Source organism: Neovison vison, chromosome 6 (assembly GCF_020171115.1).
Source record: "Neovison vison isolate M4711 chromosome 6, ASM_NN_V1, whole genome shotgun sequence".
NCBI lineage: Eukaryota > Metazoa > Chordata > Mammalia > Carnivora > Mustelidae > Neogale > Neogale vison.
The window spans coordinates 127,638,046-127,656,992 of record NC_058096.1 but is presented as its reverse complement, the minus strand read 5'-3'; the positions used below and the strand labels follow the sequence as shown (position 1 = coordinate 127,656,992).

Sequence of the window (18,947 nt, the reverse complement as noted above, 5' to 3'; positions counted from 1 at the left end):
GTTTTTCCCCCATCATTGATGAAATTGACTCATCACTTGGTTATGGTGGTGACTACAAAGGTTACCATTTTTTCTTTGTAATTAATAACTGATCTGGGGACATTCTTTAAGCCTGTCAACAAACTTTCATCTAGTACTTTTCATCCATTGATGAATCTTGCCTCAGCTATCCTGTGTTGATTCTAAAATGTTTCATTTCTAACCCTATCATTATGTCTGCATTTGTTAGTTGTTAGTTTCCTGGAAGAGCTTTCTTAATTTCTTCAGTATCTGTTTAGACTCATTCTTTTTTAAAAAACATTTTCCTGAAATAACTTTTCTTATTATGCTATCACCCTGTCAAATTTCCAAACATGTATTTTAATAGTTCATTACATTTTTCTCCCTGCTCCATCCCTAACTCCACCCCCAAGAGATATTAGAAAGCATATATTATTGTTGAAATGTGTTTGGTATATAATAGGTGCCTCATAAATGTTTATTTTAGTGGCTTACTATATCAAAGAAGAAAGAACTCATGAATTCTTTTAAAATTTAAGGTGTTACTCATTTTGACACAAAATTTCAACAGGAGCTTCTTTAAAGCTGGCTCTTTGATCTTTTTTTATGTCCCAATAATTTTTAGCATACTTCCTTAAATTTTTGACACAGAATAATGTACCAGGCTCATCTTCTATTTTCCTTGCCTACCCCTGGATTCAGTGATTTCTCCCAAGTGCTGGTTTCTTTTAGTAGATGTCATTTAGAAGCTAAAATTGGCAGATGCTTACATTGCTTCTAGGTATTTTCAGCAGACTAGGAAATATTTATACAAACTTATGAATATAAAGGTATATGGGGGCCATGTATATGTATTATATATTTATTACATATATATTTAAAATCATGAGTTCATACTGGGAACTTCCCAATCAACGTACAGTTTCTTCTTTGGTTTCCCCTATTCTGTATTTATGTATTTATCTCACAGTGGTATAACTGGGTCCCATATCTTCAGTATAATTTCCTCATTTGCTCAATCTTACACTAAATACAAAAAGTTTGAGAACTTTTAAGTTTTAAGTTCAAGACTCTCTTGCATTTCTTTTGCTTTAACCTGAAGGTACATGGTCAAGTTATTCGTATTTATGTTACCCAGTTGAAAGACAGTCCTTTTCTTCTTTTTAGAAGTCCCCCACCCCCCCACCCATCTTTGTTGACTTTATTTGGCTGAGTATATAGAGCATTATTAGAAATGGAGATTTTAAGTGGTTTCAGCATAAAGGTCAACAACTATGGAGTGCTGTTTCAGAATGCCCCATGCGGTGTGCTTTTCTCTGTGGTGAGAGCCCTGAGTCTTCCCACCACTGATGACTTTCCCTTGTCCTAGATCCTTAGCTCCAAAGGAGCTTGAATGTTCTATCATTTAGAGCTCAACTTGAGCTAAATCAGTACATGACTATCTTACCTACTTTTCCCATTTCTACCAGCCACCCCCCCATCATTCCAGGTAGCCAGGCTCTAAGTGCACGTCTCGTTTCTTTATGGCCTACTCTTAAAGCCAGAAATTTTGTTGAGCTACTAGACTAATTCTAGGTCCAGATTTGTTTGCATTCTTCTGCCTACACTTCCAGTGCATAGTACCCTGCTCTCCAAAATCTTCAGCCCCCACAGTTTCTGTGTCCCTCCCTTCCTTGCCAACTGAGTTTAAGCCTACAGCCCCGTCATTACCCCTTGGAACACCCTCTTGTTGAATAGCTCCAATTTGCTTATGCTTACAAAAGGACCTGACTTGGTTTATCTTGACCTGCATGCTTTTATTACAGGTGTAATTACAGGTGTTTTTTCTAAAGCATCTGATCATGCATTTTTTTTTCTGTATACATGTTTTTGTCTTCATGAGTAGATGGTGACTTTCTAGGGGTAAAGACTGTTTGGCCAGAGGTTCTTTATACCCGTTTGGTACCAGCAGAAAGACTACAGACCATGGGAAAGAAGTGACAGTTGACTCCTGGGCTTTTACAGGCCTCTTACGAAGTCATGCAGGTTGGTTAGCATGTGGCTCAAATAGCTTAAAATTTCTTGGCTAGTTCCAGTTTCTGGGGTGAGCTAACCTAAGGTTTGGACTATTTGGAGGATGACTGCTATAGCACATTTGAAAATAATACATATACAAGCTTATGTGTTTTTTTCCTTTTTGAGGAAGAGGGTCCAAGATGTGTTTTACCAGGTTGTGAAATCTGGACATGAGAAGGGCTTGTTTTGGGCCTCTCGAAGAGGTGGAGAAAATCCCATCCAATGACCCAAGCCTGCTGGCCAAGGAAACACAAAGCTGCAAGACCTTGCAAGTAGACCAGCATCTATGGATGACAGAATGCCTTAATGATGGCAGAATATTCTCCAGTGGCTGCTGTTGAGGAATGCCTTTCCCATCTGGTATTCTGTCCTTAAGGGGAAAAAGAAAACTGTAGAGTTGCAGCCAGAGAATTGGGTTTACTGAGCAGAGAAGAGCAATAGTGCCATGTGTCTGTCTTTAGACTGAAAGCAGGCAATATGGTGAGAATTGAGGTAAAGTTTAAGAGGTACTGCAAGTGTCCTATTGGGCCTGTCCCTGTTGCCTTAAGTAAACTAATTCTTTCTGAGCCACAGCTAAAGTGGTGAAGCTGTGATTGGAACCCAGCCAGATTTGTCTGAACTCTAAGGCTGTCTTCTAACTATTCAGAGCACTGCTTCTCAGCTGATGAAATAGGTGGGATGAACTCCTAAGGGTGGAGTGAGAAGGGTCATAGTTGGCGCCACTGGGATTGTTTCAACCCAAAGAGCTACTAAATTTGGAAAGCTTTCCTACCTCATGCGTGATGACCTCTTTTTGAATTGCTAGAATAATGGGGAGCACATTCAGCCTTCCAGTTGCTTGTGTTCACAGGAAGTTCTTCCAGCTTCTCTTCTCACTATGTCTTGGCTTCTTCAGTGAGTTCTCTGCCTCTGGATGCACTGATGCTTTGGCTGCTGCTGGTGCTTCAGATATGGTCTGTCCAGTCAGAGAAGCCTGTGAAGGACACTCACCCATACACTGAGTTAACACTTTTAAAATTTAAAAAAAAAAAAAAATTATTTTTTTTGAATATTTTGTTTATTTGACAGAGATCACAAGTAGGCAGAGAGGCAGGCAGAGAGAAAAGGGGAAGCAGGCTCCCTGCTAAGCAGAGTGTCCAATGAGGGGCTCAATCCCAGGAGCCTGGGATCATGACCCAAGCTGAAGGCAGAGGCTTTAACCCACTGAGCCACCTAGGCACCCCTGAGTTAACACTTTTAATAGGGTTGTTGGACCAGCCTAAACTTCACCTGTTTAACATATATTTTATGTCTTTCTGAATCTAAAGGATTTCTAGAGAGCTGTGGTTTTATATTTTTAGGGAGAACCACTGGTCCTCACACTGTTATACCTCTGTAGGCATGGAATCTCCACCATGCCAAACAGGAGCTATGGCTACTGAATGGGCAAAGCCTCAGTTTGGGGACTCTGTGGAATCCAGCCAGCACATCTGGGTAGATGTGGCAGCCTTAGTAAGGAGGTTCTATGTACCTACTCTCCTGGATGGTGAGTAATGCCTCCTTTATGTGTCCTTGGGAGCACAAAGCTGTCCTTCAAAAAGTGACATATGAGGGTATAGCTCAGTGCTGAAGCATCTGACTGCAAAAAGTGATGTGTAATGAAGACCCCAATGGAGCAAGGGACATAGGAAGGCAGGTATGGAACCTTACCTGAGTTTGGTTTGGTATCAAAAGCCCGAGGTGGGGGCACTAGGTCTTTATTTTCCATGAAGACACTGTTCCCTATTTGATGGATTCTCTTCTGGAAGCAGGGCCCAATAGAAAGTCACAGTCAAGTCACATCTGGGAGGTTTCAAGTTTGTCCCAAGGTAGAGTCACATTGGGTAAAGCTCTGGTCTAGTTTCCTAAGCTTTTAATTCCAAAGATGAGCTGCACAGAGCCTCTTCTTTACTACTTCCTATGTGGCTGCCTGGAGAGTCCACCTGCTGATTTAGCCCTTGCATCCCTGGGTTTCCTGCACTAACATCTTAGGCCACGTAATGAACACAGCCCAGAGAACAAGGCCAGGACCATTAAGTGTAGGGCATGAGTTTTTAAGAGTGATATCTGGCACCAGTATCAAGAGAAACTCTTACACAGCCCTGTAGAATCCAAATGATCTTTAATAGGTTGCTGTTAGGTGGTAATCATGCATAAGCCTAGGGGCTGGATTTTAGGCAGGGGAAGGATCCAGGCTATAAACCCTGAATGTCTCCTTGAAAACTCAGCCTGTGAGAACTACAGACTTCTCCAGGGAATGAAAGAAAACGAATGAACTCGTCCTAAATTTCTTTTCCTAGAACAACAACAGCAAAACCAAACAAAACTCACTGATACAGTTAATTATCAGAATGTGCAAACTTTGAACAAATTCTCCAGAGCAGAAAATCATCTCTTTAAAACGTTACCTAGTAAGAATAGGACGACTACCACAAGCCTGATTTTGAATAGTTTATTAAAGGAAAGGTGAAGCATCAGTTTCAAATTGTACAAAAGGAAAAAAACCTCATATTGCAAATGTACAATTTACAGAATTACTAGCAAAACCAATCAGGGAGACACTGAAAATACAAAAATTCGATTGACTTCAAACTGAACTGCAAACCCATTGGAGTAGATATTAAGCCTTTTTTCTTGTTGCATGGTAGTTAGCCTACAATTCTAAGTCAGCATCTGTTTTCCGTATGAAACTGTCAAGCAAAGGATCACTCTGTGCATGTGCTAGGGTACTTCCCAGCTTCCTCCTTGGCCAGAACTGTAGGCAGGGCTGGCAGTAGTGGACAGTCCAGGTATTCCTGCCCCTTCATGTCCAGTGAGGCCCACATTCCTGGAAGAAAGCGAGACCCCAGCCCCTCAAACTGGAGCCCAGGAATTGCTAAATTAGCAGATATAACATTTTTGGTGACCAGGTTTTTTCAGAACTGTACAAACATTGAGAAAAATCTGTTTTGTGTTTACTAAAAGAATGAATAATCCATTTGCTTTCCCAACAAAAAATAATCATTGGGTGCACAGATTGGTGAAAAAATGCTTTTCATTTTTGGTAAGAAGGGAAAGCCTCATGATTCTGTTGCAGTTACTTTAAAAACCAGCCCACAAACAGCTGTGGATGGATTGGTTTGGAATTGAGGCTTACTTTAAAAAATCTGGAAGGTAGAAACTAAGTGGGCTTTTAAAAACAATAGCAGCAAGTCATAAAAGTCTAAGCAGAACATAACTAAACCACTGAAGGCTGTCCTGAAGATTCATAATTTCTTTACCCAAAATAATTAAAATGCACATTTAACACTGAAATGTAGCTGTATTTCAAGGTAAGCTTAGGAACTTCACCCTCTAAGCACAGACTTCTATGCAGCACATACTTCTATAATTGGTAAACTTAATTCACAAAATCAGCGCATAAGGTATTAAGTGCATGGGAAGTAGACACAGTTATGTTACACTTAAAATTACTTTTGAATGGCAAAGAAGTTCTTCATGATTATCTTTTTAAGAAAACGGAAGTCTATGTAACTTGAATTTGGCAGGGCATGAAATAAGTAGTAAAAACAGCAAACTGATAACTTGAGAACCATTTTTGTTTTTCTGAGAATACTTTATTTGCTGGTAGAAGTTGCTAAAAATGCACAGAACAAATACCAATAGAAAATGTACTGTATTTGAATCTCCCTATTCTATATAAAATGAATGGTGTACAGCATCTGTTGGAAAATGGCTGCATGGACATTTCTTATTTTATGCCCCCTTATAAATAAAAATAAACCTTTTTATTCAAGAGTATATAAAATCTGGGAATCCATATCCACAGAGGGTGTGTGGTTTTTGGCAGAGATGCACTGTCAGAATTTCATCTTAGCTTGTCAATATTCTGCTCCTCCGTATTTCTGTGTTCCACAAGGTCAACCAAATCCAGTGAGCTCCAAAACACTCTTCGGCAATTAGGATGAGCTGCTTACTCATAGGTTTAATAAAAATGGTTAGCTTTTAAAACATAAAAAGGCAAAATGTTAAAACGGTTTTTAAATTGTACAACAGGAAAATAAAGTTAAAAATATTTTTTTTTTTTTTTTTTACTCAATGCTGTTTTCATAAAACAGGTGTATAACAGTGTTTATCTTGACAGCTGTTTTAAAAATTTAAAATTTTTTCCTCCCTCCAGAAAAACACACACATCTGTATTGGGTAAGTCCAATATTAGGACACAAATGATTTTTCAGGTCAGTCTTTCTGAGGTGACATTCACCAACATTCCCTTGGGTAATTTACATGCTCCTCTTCTGCCACTGCAAAAAGGGATTGACCTCAATCATTTGATTAAAAAACAAATCAGATCACATCAAAAGTGTTTTTTCCCCCATACAAGCTATCACAGTATATAGGCCTCTAGCTCTAAATAATAGAGTTCCATATTTGTAAATTTTCTTCAGACTTCAGAACATAGGCATTCCAAATCCCTAGAAAAATGAGAAACACAATTAACTTTGTGTATAACAAGACCCAGAAATCATAAATAAAAAGCAGTAATAGTTTAACATTTACTGAATCGTCTTCTATGATAGCTGCGGAATCAAAGAAATCTGGCCTCAGCTCAGCTCTCTCTCGCCGATTTCTTGATGGGGGCTGGAAAGAGAAGTGAAAATGTTTTCTTGAGCTACATTAAGATGGTAAGCAGCTAATATTTCTGAAGGTACCACAAAATAAAGCTGTTGAGGATCTAATTTTAAAAGGAAAAGAATGTGGCTTTTACATGGAGCATACACTTAAAAAAAAGTGAATAAACTGAATATGGAAATGCATATAAATAATTTTGGGGCATACAAACATAGAACATGCCTTTGAATCATGGAATGATTATAGAATTCATCCCTACATTCCCCAAAGCATGTAGACGGAAAGCTGCTGATGGGAGGGGAGAGACCGGAGTGACATGATCTCCTTTACATTTCTTAGAAAAGTGACCAAGCTGAATGTTATGGGCTAAACTATGTCCCCCTAAATTCATATATTGAAGACCTAAACCCTAGTACCTCAGAAGAGGAGACAGGTTATTTGGAGACAGGACCTATAAAAAGGGAATAACTGAGGTAAAATGAGGTCACGTGGGTGGACTCTATTTTGACTCATATCCTTATAAGAAAAGGAGACACACAGGAAAGATCATATGAAGATAAAGGGAGAGGATGACCATCTACAAGTTAAGGACAGAAGCCTCAGAATTAAATCAGTCTCCCTGACACCATGATCTCAAACTTCTAGCCTCCAGAAATGTGAGAAAACTTCTGTTGTTTAAGCTACCAGTCAGTGGTACTTGTATAGCAGCCGCAGCAAATACATAAAGTAGTTCAATGAACTCCCATATACCCATCACCTAGCTTTAACTGTCAAACCTTTGGCCAATTTTGTTTCAGTGAGTCTCCTGTTTTATGTTTTGTTTTGTTTTTTTCCTGTTATTTCACCTGTAACTGTTTCAAAATGTATCTCTGATAGAAATTAAAAAACAAAAAATAAACCCTCATGCATTACTATTCCTGACAAAGTCAGTAATTTCTTATTTCACACCAAACAAATACGGTCCATATTCCGTGTTTGGTTGCTATGCTGGAAAATACTGTATATATCATTAGACTCCCAAGTTAGTTTGAGACCAAATGTACACACTATACTAAGAGAGAGATCTAGTGTGAGCCCCTTCTCAAGAAGGTAATAAGGAGCCAGTTCCTGTTATTGCCAGAATTTAAAATCTGACTGCTTAGAAAAGCAGGCTTGAAAAATACAAGCTCATCCAGATGTGCTAAAGAATTACACTGGTCCTTCCTGCTGCTACATTTACAACCTCTACACCTCTCCTTCTCATGGGGTTCTGAAAACAAGAGCATCATTTTACACCAACACTTTCACTTATTTTAACAGAAGAAAATGTACTGAAATTTCCTTACCAGATCAATAACCATGGTGTCTTCAAATTCTTCATTCATATCTTCTAACTGACTCCGGGATGACATCATCACATCTTCAAAGATGGGCTCAGCATCTTCCTCCATTAGGCCCCGACTGATAAGGAAAAAGCATAATCAGATGCTGTTCAGACTCATCAAATTTGGAGTCCTGGCTCTTTCTTACAGTAGGTCTTCTAACCAGTGAAAGCACATGTTCCAGTCACAACCCACAGGCTCCACAGATTATGATCCTGAACTCCTACAGATAATTAAGGATCATTCATTTGTTTCATTCAAGATTTCATCTCCACTTAGCAAAAGGAAGCATAATTTAAATGCAGTAACAACAGAAGTTAACATTATTTAGCTATGTATGAATTCCCACAAGACTCTATGTGACTGGTACTATTATCCCAAATTTACAAATGAAGAACCTGAGGCACTGAGGTTTGGAGCCCGCCCAAGGCCACAGAGCTGGCAAGTGGCAGCATTAGGATTTAAATGGCGAAAGCCTCAGAAGTCCACACCCTCTATTTCTACCCTACATTGCACAGCAAATCCTGAATTATGATTATGATCTTAACTCCTCTTCTGAGACCAAATGTCAGAGGAGAGCCATCATTCCACAAAATGAACAGCATCACATAGTCATTATGTTCTTGTGATACTTAATGTAACACTTACACGGCATGCCTTACTCCAGTTCTCACTTTCATGTAGTTCATTCCTGTTCTGTCCTTCCGATTTAAATCTTCTAATTTTGGTTGGCCTAACCAAGAGATCTGCATCTGAGGACTAAGAGAATACATTATTCATTTTCTGGCGAAAGATGAATTTAGCTAATCAGTCCCATGCCAAGAAGGCCATCGTTGGCTGGCCTAATCCCCATGTATGGGGAATTAGCTGGAATTTATTAGAGAGTTAAGGGTGAGACAGATCATTATCGAAGGATCTATCTTTGCAGAAATGTCAGTAAGTTGTCCAAAGAGATGCCTAAGTCTCCAAGGGCTGGTTGTTAGGTGTAAAGGAAACTGAAGCATGTCACCCCAAAATACTGCCTCAGAGATAAAGGTTATTTTGAGCTGAAGGCAATTAAGAAGCAGGGAACAAAGAAAAAGCTCCTCCTTTTCTGCCTAAAGGCAGGAAATAAATTCTTATTTTACGGGAGACAGACTCTTACCAACCCAGAGATGGCACCAGAGGAAACTACAAACACACCTTGTTGAACTAATCCTTATCTTCCCAATTAAGGATGTTATGGACTACATAGTCTTAGCTCCACTACTCCTAGTCCAAATCCCTTTGTCTTGTCTATTCTTCACAAATTTATTCTTTGTCTAAAAGGTATAAAAGCTCCCTGTTTTGGTAACTTCTTCAAGTCTTCATTCTATGGGTAAAAGCTCCCATGTACATGTAAAGAATTCAATAAAATGTGTCTGTTTAAATTTTCAGACCCAGTCAGGGATCTTAAGAGGGTGGGGTAAAACCTTTCCCTCCCCTACAGGTGCTTAATTTATCAGCTTTGTTCCCCAAGTCTCTGTCAAACAAGAGTGCTTCTGAGACCTCTGTATCTAGCTGCTGCCCTGCTCACAAGTGTTCCTACTGGACAACCAGTCCCCTAAGGGGCAGAAATGATGCTGGTCTTGTGGCTCAGAGCTCTCCAGAGTTGAACAAGGAAAGGTATTAACACATTTTTTTCTTAGTCCTTCTGAAGAGATCTGGAGTCAGGTACATGTTGGGCTAATTTGCACCTGCCCTGTACACTTACTGGCACATGGACACTTGCATAAATTTGCCTCTTGGGGATTTTACAGGATGTAAACCTTAATGGTTTTTAATAGATTACATCTGTCGCATGAAGTTCTCTCTGAGCAACTGTCTTTGAATCATGTATGGCTACCACCTTGATTAAAATGATAAACAGCAGGGAAAAGTAGACCACAGAGGGGAGTAACTAACAAGTGGTAAAGTCAGGGAAGTTAGACAGGCTGCTCAAATAAGGAAGAATTCATCCCCTAGGAAGAAGGGCGGGAATGCTGATCATAACGCGGACTACCCTCTATGAATGCTGTTATGCAGTGGCTGACAACAATTATCCTTTTAGCTTTGAAGAAAGGCAGATCCTCTGGGCAAAGATGCTTTATGAAAACCAAGGATCTGGATAATTCTAACACTGCCTCTTTCCTTTTTCAACCTGCTACGTTTGTTGAGTTCAACTGAGAATTCTCTCATCCATTAGAGTAATTCATAGCATTACCCCAGTATGAACAGAAACACAAAGAACTAGGACAACTTCAAAGTTGAATGGAAAATAACAAAGAAATTTTAAGTCATACCATCATCCTGCCTTTTCCAAAATTTTGGGGCCCTGGTACTAGAAAACATACTAATTACTAGTGTGGGAAAAAGTAAGGGGCTTTGATTCTCTCTTAGAGAAAGGGCAACTGTTCTCAGAATTTATCCAGTATCCTGACAAATATCTTAATCCATAACAGATTTTTAAAATATAAACTTGACCAAGACAAAGTACTATTAATTAAATGGATTGATAAAAGGAGTAGTCTATTTATTTGGTGTTCAGACTAGTAAGAACCTTAGCAGAGACTCTTATAATAGACTTTCTTTCCAAGGAAGTGAACCGGATGTCTTTTTCGCAAGTCCCTGAGAACAAAGAGACTTGCCCAGTGAATCCGTAAACTTCAACTGAGATCAGCACTTAGTGAGATACTATGCTTTAAAGTTCTCTGGACTTCGATTAACTGATATCTAACAAGTATTGGCAGACTTATTATATATTTTCTAATATTAATTATTTACCTCTGCTTGTGGTTTTTTTCTCATGAACTAACCAATAATATGTTTTAACAAAGTTTTTATTTGATACAAGCTTTTTTTTTCTTTAACAATTAAAGGTTTTATACCAAGAACATGAATTTTCACTACTTACTTGTGTAAAAAGTCAGGTTCAGAACCATGTTCAGACTCAGGTTCCTGGATCTGCTCTCCCATGGGCCGGGTATTCTCCCGAAGTACAGTGGAAGTGAGCTGTGGTGCTGGAAGGGGGCCAGGAGTCTGAATCATGGTGTCAGTCCTGTTTAGCCATGTATTATCCAGACTTTCATCTGTAAAATTCCAGTTAGAGTCATAAAATGTCATGAGTGGAGTGAACTCTGGTGAAAGTTATAGCACAGACTTGCAGAGCATGGTTCCTGGCTTAGACTGCCTACCTTGAATCCCACCTATATGACTCACTTGTGACTTTCTGTAAGTTACTGAATTTAAAAACTCATGTTTCTCATATACAAAATGAGGATATCAATACCCAACCTGAAAGAGCTTTAAGGATCAATGTGGTAATGGATGTAACCATCAAATGTCAGCTATCCTTACCTTATCCTCTCTTCAAAGTCCCTCCATCTCTAAGGATCAATTCACGGCAGAAGGGGAAGAATTAGGCCAGCCAGAGACCTCTGTAACCTTCCTTTACTCAAGCAACAAAGGGCCTATTTGCTGGGCCTTCACGGGGCCCCAGATAGCAGCACTTGAAGTCTGGCAGGTCTCTACTGAGAAATCAACAGATCCCACTGCACAACTGGTCACCAAAGAAATAACTCTTTTTGCCAGATTGTATGTGCATTATGTGTGGCCATCCAGTTAGGAGAGGCTCACTGTTTTCATGCCTCTTTAGGGAAGCCCTCCGTAATCACTCTGCCCAGCCCCCACTTCCCATTCTTTTTTAACTTCTAGAGGAAACAAAATCATTCCTACTTACTTAGGATTTAATTATACTCTGGCCTGCACTGGCAGCTGATTTGTCAAGTGTATATGTTATCTCTGTAATTAGAATTAAATTTCTTCAAGGGACCAGGAGCTGTTTCTTCCTTCTTCTGAAGATCACTTACAAAGATGTGAGCAGATTAAAGTATGTATGTATCTAAACTATAGGCTGATAATAGTGTTACATAATTATGAAGTTTCTATAAACATTCTAAGTTATTTTCTTAATATGGGGAGACTTAAAAGTATTACTACTATGCTTTCCCTTCTGAAGAATTTTTTTTTTTTTAAAGATTTTATTTATTTATTTGACAGAGAGAAATCACAAGTAGATGGAGAGGCAGGCAGAGAGAGAGAGAGAGAGGGAAGCAGGCTCCCTGCTGAGCAGAGAGCCCGATGCAGGACTCGATCCCAGGACCCTGAGATCATGACCTGAGCCGAAGGCAGCGGCTTAACCCACTGAGCCACCCAGGCGCCCCTCCCTTCTGAAGAATTTAAATGAAAAAAAAAAAAAAAAAAAAAAAAGATTTTAAATCACAAAGTACACAGTATGAATCCCACTGTTTTTCTTCCTCCATGAAGTCTCACATTTGTGCAGCATGTTAAGTTCCTCACTTGCTAGAAAACATTCCATCTCTCAGTGTTTTCAAAAATTATCAGATACATGTGTTCGTTCTAGATCAGCTTTTTTAGTTCCTGGAAATATTCAGCCTATTGCCTTGTTAAGGTCATTGCACTGATCTGCAGCTCACTATTCAACAATCTTTTCTTTACCTAACCAGCAAAAAGAGGTTTCATTTTCTTTTATTCGTAACCACTTTCCATTCAACATTTAATTCCTAACTTTTGTTTTTTTGCTGCACTTAAAATTTTATAAGAATGATATCATTTAGGTTCTTAACCTAGTAAATCCATCTTTCAGCTTTACTACATGTCATCTTTTCCAAAAAATCTTTCCTGATTCATTAAGTCTGATCACTCCCTTTATGTTTCCAGAAAACCTTTTTTGGCCCATTAGAGCACTTCCCATGTGGAACTAAAATTGCTTGCTTCTCTGTCTTCCCATATGTACTATGAGCATTTTTATTAATACCTAATCTCCAGCATTTCACAGAGTTCTTAGAAAGGTATGTGGTAAAGACTTAATGAATAACTTCAGGAAGAATTCACTCTTCCTGAAGAGATCCTCCTAACCCATAAGGATTCCTCAATAAAAACACTTCTGGTGAAGCTTTCTCATCTTCATTCCAAACAGATGAACTGCTTCCTAAGAATGCCTGGCACACGACCTACCTTAGTGTCTTGGTAAATTTCAAACTGACACACAGCAAGTTTTCCTTTTTGCAATTTAACAACAAATTATCTGGTTCATGTATGCTTTTCTTCATCCTGGAGATAATACTGATTATCCCATTAGTGAGGGAATTATATATGGTTATTTAAATTCTCTAAGCTTTAGTTTCTTCTGTGTGAAATACAGGTAATAATGTTCAACTCAGAGTTCATTTATAAAACATTTACACAGCATTCACTGTGTGCCACATCAAACCCAAGTGCTTTATAAATGTTAGTAAATGATTAAATGCTAATAATGCACATTTCTGGTACACAGCAAGAATTTAATGAATGTTGGCTAATATGAATATTACACGTAAGAAAAGCTGTAAGTAAAAATATCTATATATCTAGTTCTATATCTAGACAGACAGACTGGATAGATGGATGGAGAGATGTAATGTGGGGGGTAGGCATCCTGATAGAGGCTGCTCTAGAAGACATTTTTTTTTTTTTTAAAGATTTTATTTATTTATTTGACAGAGAGAGATCACAAGTAGGCAGAGAGGCAAGCAGAGAGAGAGAGGAGGAAGCAGGCTCCCTGCCTAGCAGAGAGCCCGATGCGGGACTCGATCCCAGGACCCTGAGATCATGACCTGAGCCGAAGGCAGCGGCTTAACCCACTGAGCCACCCAGGCGCCCTCTAGAAGACATTTTAAAAAGGAAGCGACTGCAGTTATTATTTAGAGAAAAGTTTAGGATCCTACATTCCAAAGATAGGATTTAGTATTTTCATTTTCTGGACCAAAAAGATTTTAAGTCCCACAGATAAAAACTGAAAAGAAAATCTTTAACATTAATGCTGTAAATATTTTCGTATCTTTTATTTCCTTTGAAACAGTGACATTCTGACAACAGCAGCTAACATTTACTGCATATGCCTATGTGCTAAGCTCTGTGCTAATAAGTAACCTCTCTCTATGTGTACAGTATGTCATTTAATATTTATAATAGCTGACAGGATAGGTACTCTGATCATCCTTTACGTGATCACTGAATGAAGCTGAGAGGTTAAATAACATGCTCAAAAGTCACATGGTTTAAAACTAGAAAGCCAGGTGTGAATTCTAGAACTCTAGTTTTAGAGTGTGTGCTTCCCACCAATAGTTAATACTGCCTCCCCAATGATGTCAGAAACAGATTTAAATTCTAATTAATTTTGCTACAGGTTGCAGCAAAATCTTTCATGAGTCATTAGTTTTTAGGCAGTGGAGGTGAGATTCTGAAAGGGAAATACAAAGTTGTAAAAAGGAGCAGAGGAGCAGGATTCAGATCATTGCTTTCCTCTCTCTTGGTTTGGAGAATATTTATTAGGAAAAGCATGGAGATGGGGGAAGGTTATTTGAGGAAATAAGCATTTTTGAGTTGTCTTAGTTTAAGAGTAATGCTCTAATAAAGCAATTTTTAGTCTTTTGGATACATGATTTAACTATCAATGATCACATTTTCAGGGCAGTTCAACTCCCTTGTTCCCATAGTCCATGGGGGTTATAAAACCAGAGTTGGCTATCATTATTTTATTGCACAAAAATGAATTATCCATCCATGGGGTAGAAATGGAAAGTTGTTTTGGTATATTCAGTCTGCTGCAGAGATCTACCTTCAACTTATCAGAATATTTTCTACATTAGGATGAATTTTGATAACTGACATTATGACTACCTTATTTTAAATTTTAATGTATGGATCAATTTTATAAACCTTTATAACTGTTTCTTCTTTTTTCTCTGCACCATCTTCCTCTGTGTTTCATGCTCTTCTAACTTCTTTTTCTTTGACCCTTTTCTGTTCCACTTTGTCTACTCCAACCTCTTTGCCTTAACCTCTCAGTATGTGTCAAATCTACAAGGAAATAATATACTTAACAGTACTACCTTGCTTCAACAGATTTGCCACTCTACCTCTGCAATAGTAAGCAAACTACTTGTCTCATAGGGTAAAGGCAGACTTACCTTCTACGCGTTTTTTGTGAAGTGGGGGTCGTCCTTTCTTATTCCTTACTGAGGATGTTTTACTGCTGCTACTTCCACTGTTCACAGACATTCTATCATCTTCACCTCCAGTGACTAGCGAATTTCTATAGGAAATGAGTGGAAGCCATACATCTTCTCTCCTTTCCATCATCTGCTCCGTAAGGAATTTCTCTAGGTATGAATGACTAGAAACACAATAGAAAAGAACGGTGATTTTCATGGAAGCACTTCATGTATCACTTCAAGCCCTGCAATGCTTTTAAACAGGTGAATGTATTACTAAGCCTGTATGTGTGTGTGAGTGTGTGTGTTGCTTCCTATATCAACGTTCAAAAAAAAAAAATCAGAAGTTTAGCTCAAAAGGTTATTGAATTTTCTTTTCAAGTGTTCAAACCTGGGCATGATTTCTATAATGTTGAAGGGAGGAGCCTGGCATAACAACTTTTTAACTGGTAAAATTGATAAAAGACAATCATTTAAAGTCTTCAGAAATTGTCCTAAGGGCATACAGCAAATGGAGAAACATTTATTCAAGAAAATCTAAATCTCAGTAAAACAGTGAGAGTTTGTAGCATTTGAACCATGATCTGATCCTTTTCCTTGTCCTCTCTCCCCCACCACTGCTACTCTAGGACCTCTATTCTGGGCAGACATGGATAATATGGGGGCCCCCTCCTTCTCTAGCTCTTCATCTAGAGCTAGCTTGGAAAAGGCAGGCCATGGGTGGTTTGCGGAATCTCTATTCTGGACAGTAGCTAGGAGGAAGAAGGCTCCCTTCTTCACCATCCCCTACTTGTCAGGTAGTACCTCTCTCCCAGGCACAGCAGGCTAAAACCACCTGGAGGCACAAACTGAAAACTATGGGTTACACGTGGCCCCCTGCTCACAATAAAGGGGTGTTACTCTGGGAGCAGAGGGATGCTGTCCCACCCAGATCCTGTTCAGTGGCATAAAAGTTCTGCCCAGCAACCAAAGAAGAGTAGAACAGACAGAAATTTAACAGAACAGGGGGAAAAGACAGCTAAGAAGAGCCCTCCTGGGATCACAGATGTTCATACAAGTTGGCAAGGCTCCTCACATATGCTTAAGTTGCATCCACTCATGGGCAAAAAGAACAGGGGATGAGGGCATTTTGTTATCATTCACCATGCTCTACACTGATCTATCAACACAGGGAGGAAGCCTCACTGGCACAAGGGGCTTAAGTGCAAACACTGGTTAAAAAATAAGCTGCTCTGACCCAAAAGCAACTTCTAGAAAGCTTAAATATAAAATCACAGTAGACTGGTTTCCAGTTCTGCCTGTGAGGGGCTTGGAAGCTGTCGTTGCATCCTAAAAAGTAGAGCTCAACAGACTAAAAAAAATCAACAATTCCCTGGATCCATCGAGAGGAAAACATCTGTCCCCAAGATTGTGAGACATAGGAGAACAGTTTATTGGAGCAGACTCAGAAGCAAAAACCACCTTGAGAACCACTGCTGGGGTAGGAAAACCTAAGCCGTAATTCACAAATTGTTGGAAGTCCACTGTGACCAATCTGAGAGTTCAAAACTCAGAGGGACCCAGTCATAGGGGGACCTCTCCATAATATTGTGAGATTTACCTCCAGAAGCTCAACTGGGTTTCCATAGTAAAATATTAGAGCAAACTCTCCTGTGCTATTGGCAGAGGGAAAGGAAAAGGAACCATTCCAAAATCTGCCAGAGTATATTATTCTTAACAAAGCCTCTCCTCAGGAGAAACTGGTTAAGCAGAGCACAACTTGCTGGGATATTATCAGAACCTAATCCATCCGGGGTAAGAGAAATACCCAACTCCAGCCCACTCTACCCATTTTGTTCCAACCATGGGTAAAGAAAACAACTGAGAAACACTTGGGAAGTTTACAATCCAGAGGCATGGACTCATTAAAAGACGAGACCTATAATCATAGGACTATAGAATGCTTCCCCTCCTCCCATACCTCATCACCATAATACTAAAGGTAATTTACAGCAGTTCCTTCTATCTAGTGTATCATGTTTGGTTATCAAGAAAAAGTTGTAAGGCATATCAAAAGGCAAAAACACAATGTGAACGACAGAGCAAACATTAGAATCAGATATGACAGAAATATCAGAATTACCAGACTGGCAATTTAAAACAACTATGGTCAGGACACCTGGGTGGCTCAGTCAGTTAAGTGTCTGCCTTCAGCTCATGTTATGATCCCAGGGTCCTGGGATTGAGCCCCACTTGGCAGGCAAGGAACCTGCTTCACCACTGCATGCCACTCCCCTGGCTTGTGTGCTGTCTCTCTCTGACAAATAAATAAATAAAATCTTAAAAAAAAAATAAAACAACTATGACCAATATGATAAGGGTTCTAATGGAAAAAGTAGACAGCACACAAGAACAGATGAGCAATGAAAGCAGATGGAAATCCTAAGAACCAAAAAGAAATCCTAGAGATAAAAACTGTAAAAGAAATAAAGAATGCTTCTGATGAGCTTATTAGTAGACTGGACTCAGGTGAGGAAAAAACCTCTGATCTAGCAGACACAGCAAGAGGATCCTTGACTGAAATCCAAATTGAAAAGTAAAGAGATTATTGGGGCGCCTGGGTGGCTCAGTGGGTTAAGCCTCTGCCTTCGGCTCAGGTCATGATCTTGGGGTCCTGGGATTGAGCCCCGCACATTGGGCTCTCTGCTTAGCAGGGAGCCTGCATCCCCCTTTCTCTGCCTATAATACAACTACAAAAGGTGTTAATATAATGGGAATATGAGAAGGAGAAGTGAGACAATAATAACAATAATTTAAAACAGAAATGATAGCGAATTTTCCCAAATTAACATCAGATACCAAACCATAGATTCAGGAAACTCAGAGAACACCAAGCAGGATAAAATGACAAAAGAGCTACATTTAAGCACATTATTTTCAAACTACAAAAAATCCAAGATGAAGGAAAAAAATCTTGAAAGAAGGCGGAGGGGGAAAATACTTTATCTATAGAGGAATAATGATAAGAATTATGTCTAACTTCTGAAAACACCACGCAAGCAAGAAGAGAGCGGAGTAAAGTGTTAAGAGAAAACCTCCCCCCAGACTAGAATTCTGTGCACTGGAAAATTATTCTTCAAATGTGAAGGAAAAATAAAGGCTTTTTCAGACTAAAAATTGAGAGAATTTTGCAGAAGTACTTTAGAGGGGTGCCTGGGTGGTGGTTCAGTTAAGTATCTGACTCCTGGTTTTGGCTCAGGTCATGATCTCAGGGTCGCAGACTGAGCCCTGTGTTGGGTTCTATGCACTGCATGGAGTCTGCTTGAGATGCTCTCCCTCACCCTCTCCCTCTGCCCCTTCCCCCACACCTGCACTCTATCTCAAATAAATAAAGAAAATTGTTAAAAAGAAGTACTTTAGAGAGAAGGAAAATAATATAGGTCAGAGACGTGAATCTACATAAAGTAAGAGCACTAAAGGGTGCCTGGGTGGCTCAGTGGGTTAAGCCTTTGCTTTCAGCTCAGGTCATGATCTCAGGGTCCTGGGATTGAGGCTCTCTGCTTGGTGGGGAGCTTACTTCCCCCCACACCCTCCTCCCACCTGCCTCTCTGCCTACTTGTGATCTCTGTCAAATAAATAAAATCTTAAAAAAAAAAAAGCTGAAGGAATAAGTAAAATAATAATGAATAAGGAACAAGTAAAAGAAAAACTTTAATTTTTCTTAATTGATCTGGCAAAACAAATTTTTGTTCAAAATAATACCAAAATGTATCTGATTATGTATGCTTATATATATAACATATATGCATATTTCTATTTGACTATATATGTTTATATATAAGTGAAATAAATGACACCAATGATGCAAGAG

General features: G+C 39.1%; 1 protein-coding gene across 4 annotated transcripts in view; it reads right to left on the bottom strand.

Moving 5' to 3' along the window:
• Positions 1–4,511: 4,511 nt before the first annotated feature.
• Positions 4,512–18,947, bottom strand: part of STAG1 (stromal antigen 1) — a 428,984-nt gene continuing 414,548 nt past the window's right edge. For all 4 annotated transcript variants that reach the window (XM_044252306.1, XM_044252305.1, XM_044252303.1 and 1 more), the window contains 6 exons: positions 15,074–15,279; positions 10,957–11,131; positions 8,694–8,804; positions 8,010–8,124; positions 6,613–6,693; positions 4,512–6,527 (listed from right to left, as the gene is read on the bottom strand). In XM_044252306.1, coding sequence (XP_044108241.1) covers positions 6,504–6,527; positions 6,613–6,693; positions 8,010–8,124; positions 8,694–8,804; positions 10,957–11,131; positions 15,074–15,279 — 712 coding nt within the window. In that variant the 3' untranslated portion in view covers positions 4,512–6,503. The remainder of the gene's footprint in view (positions 6,528–6,612; positions 6,694–8,009; positions 8,125–8,693; positions 8,805–10,956; positions 11,132–15,073; positions 15,280–18,947) is intronic.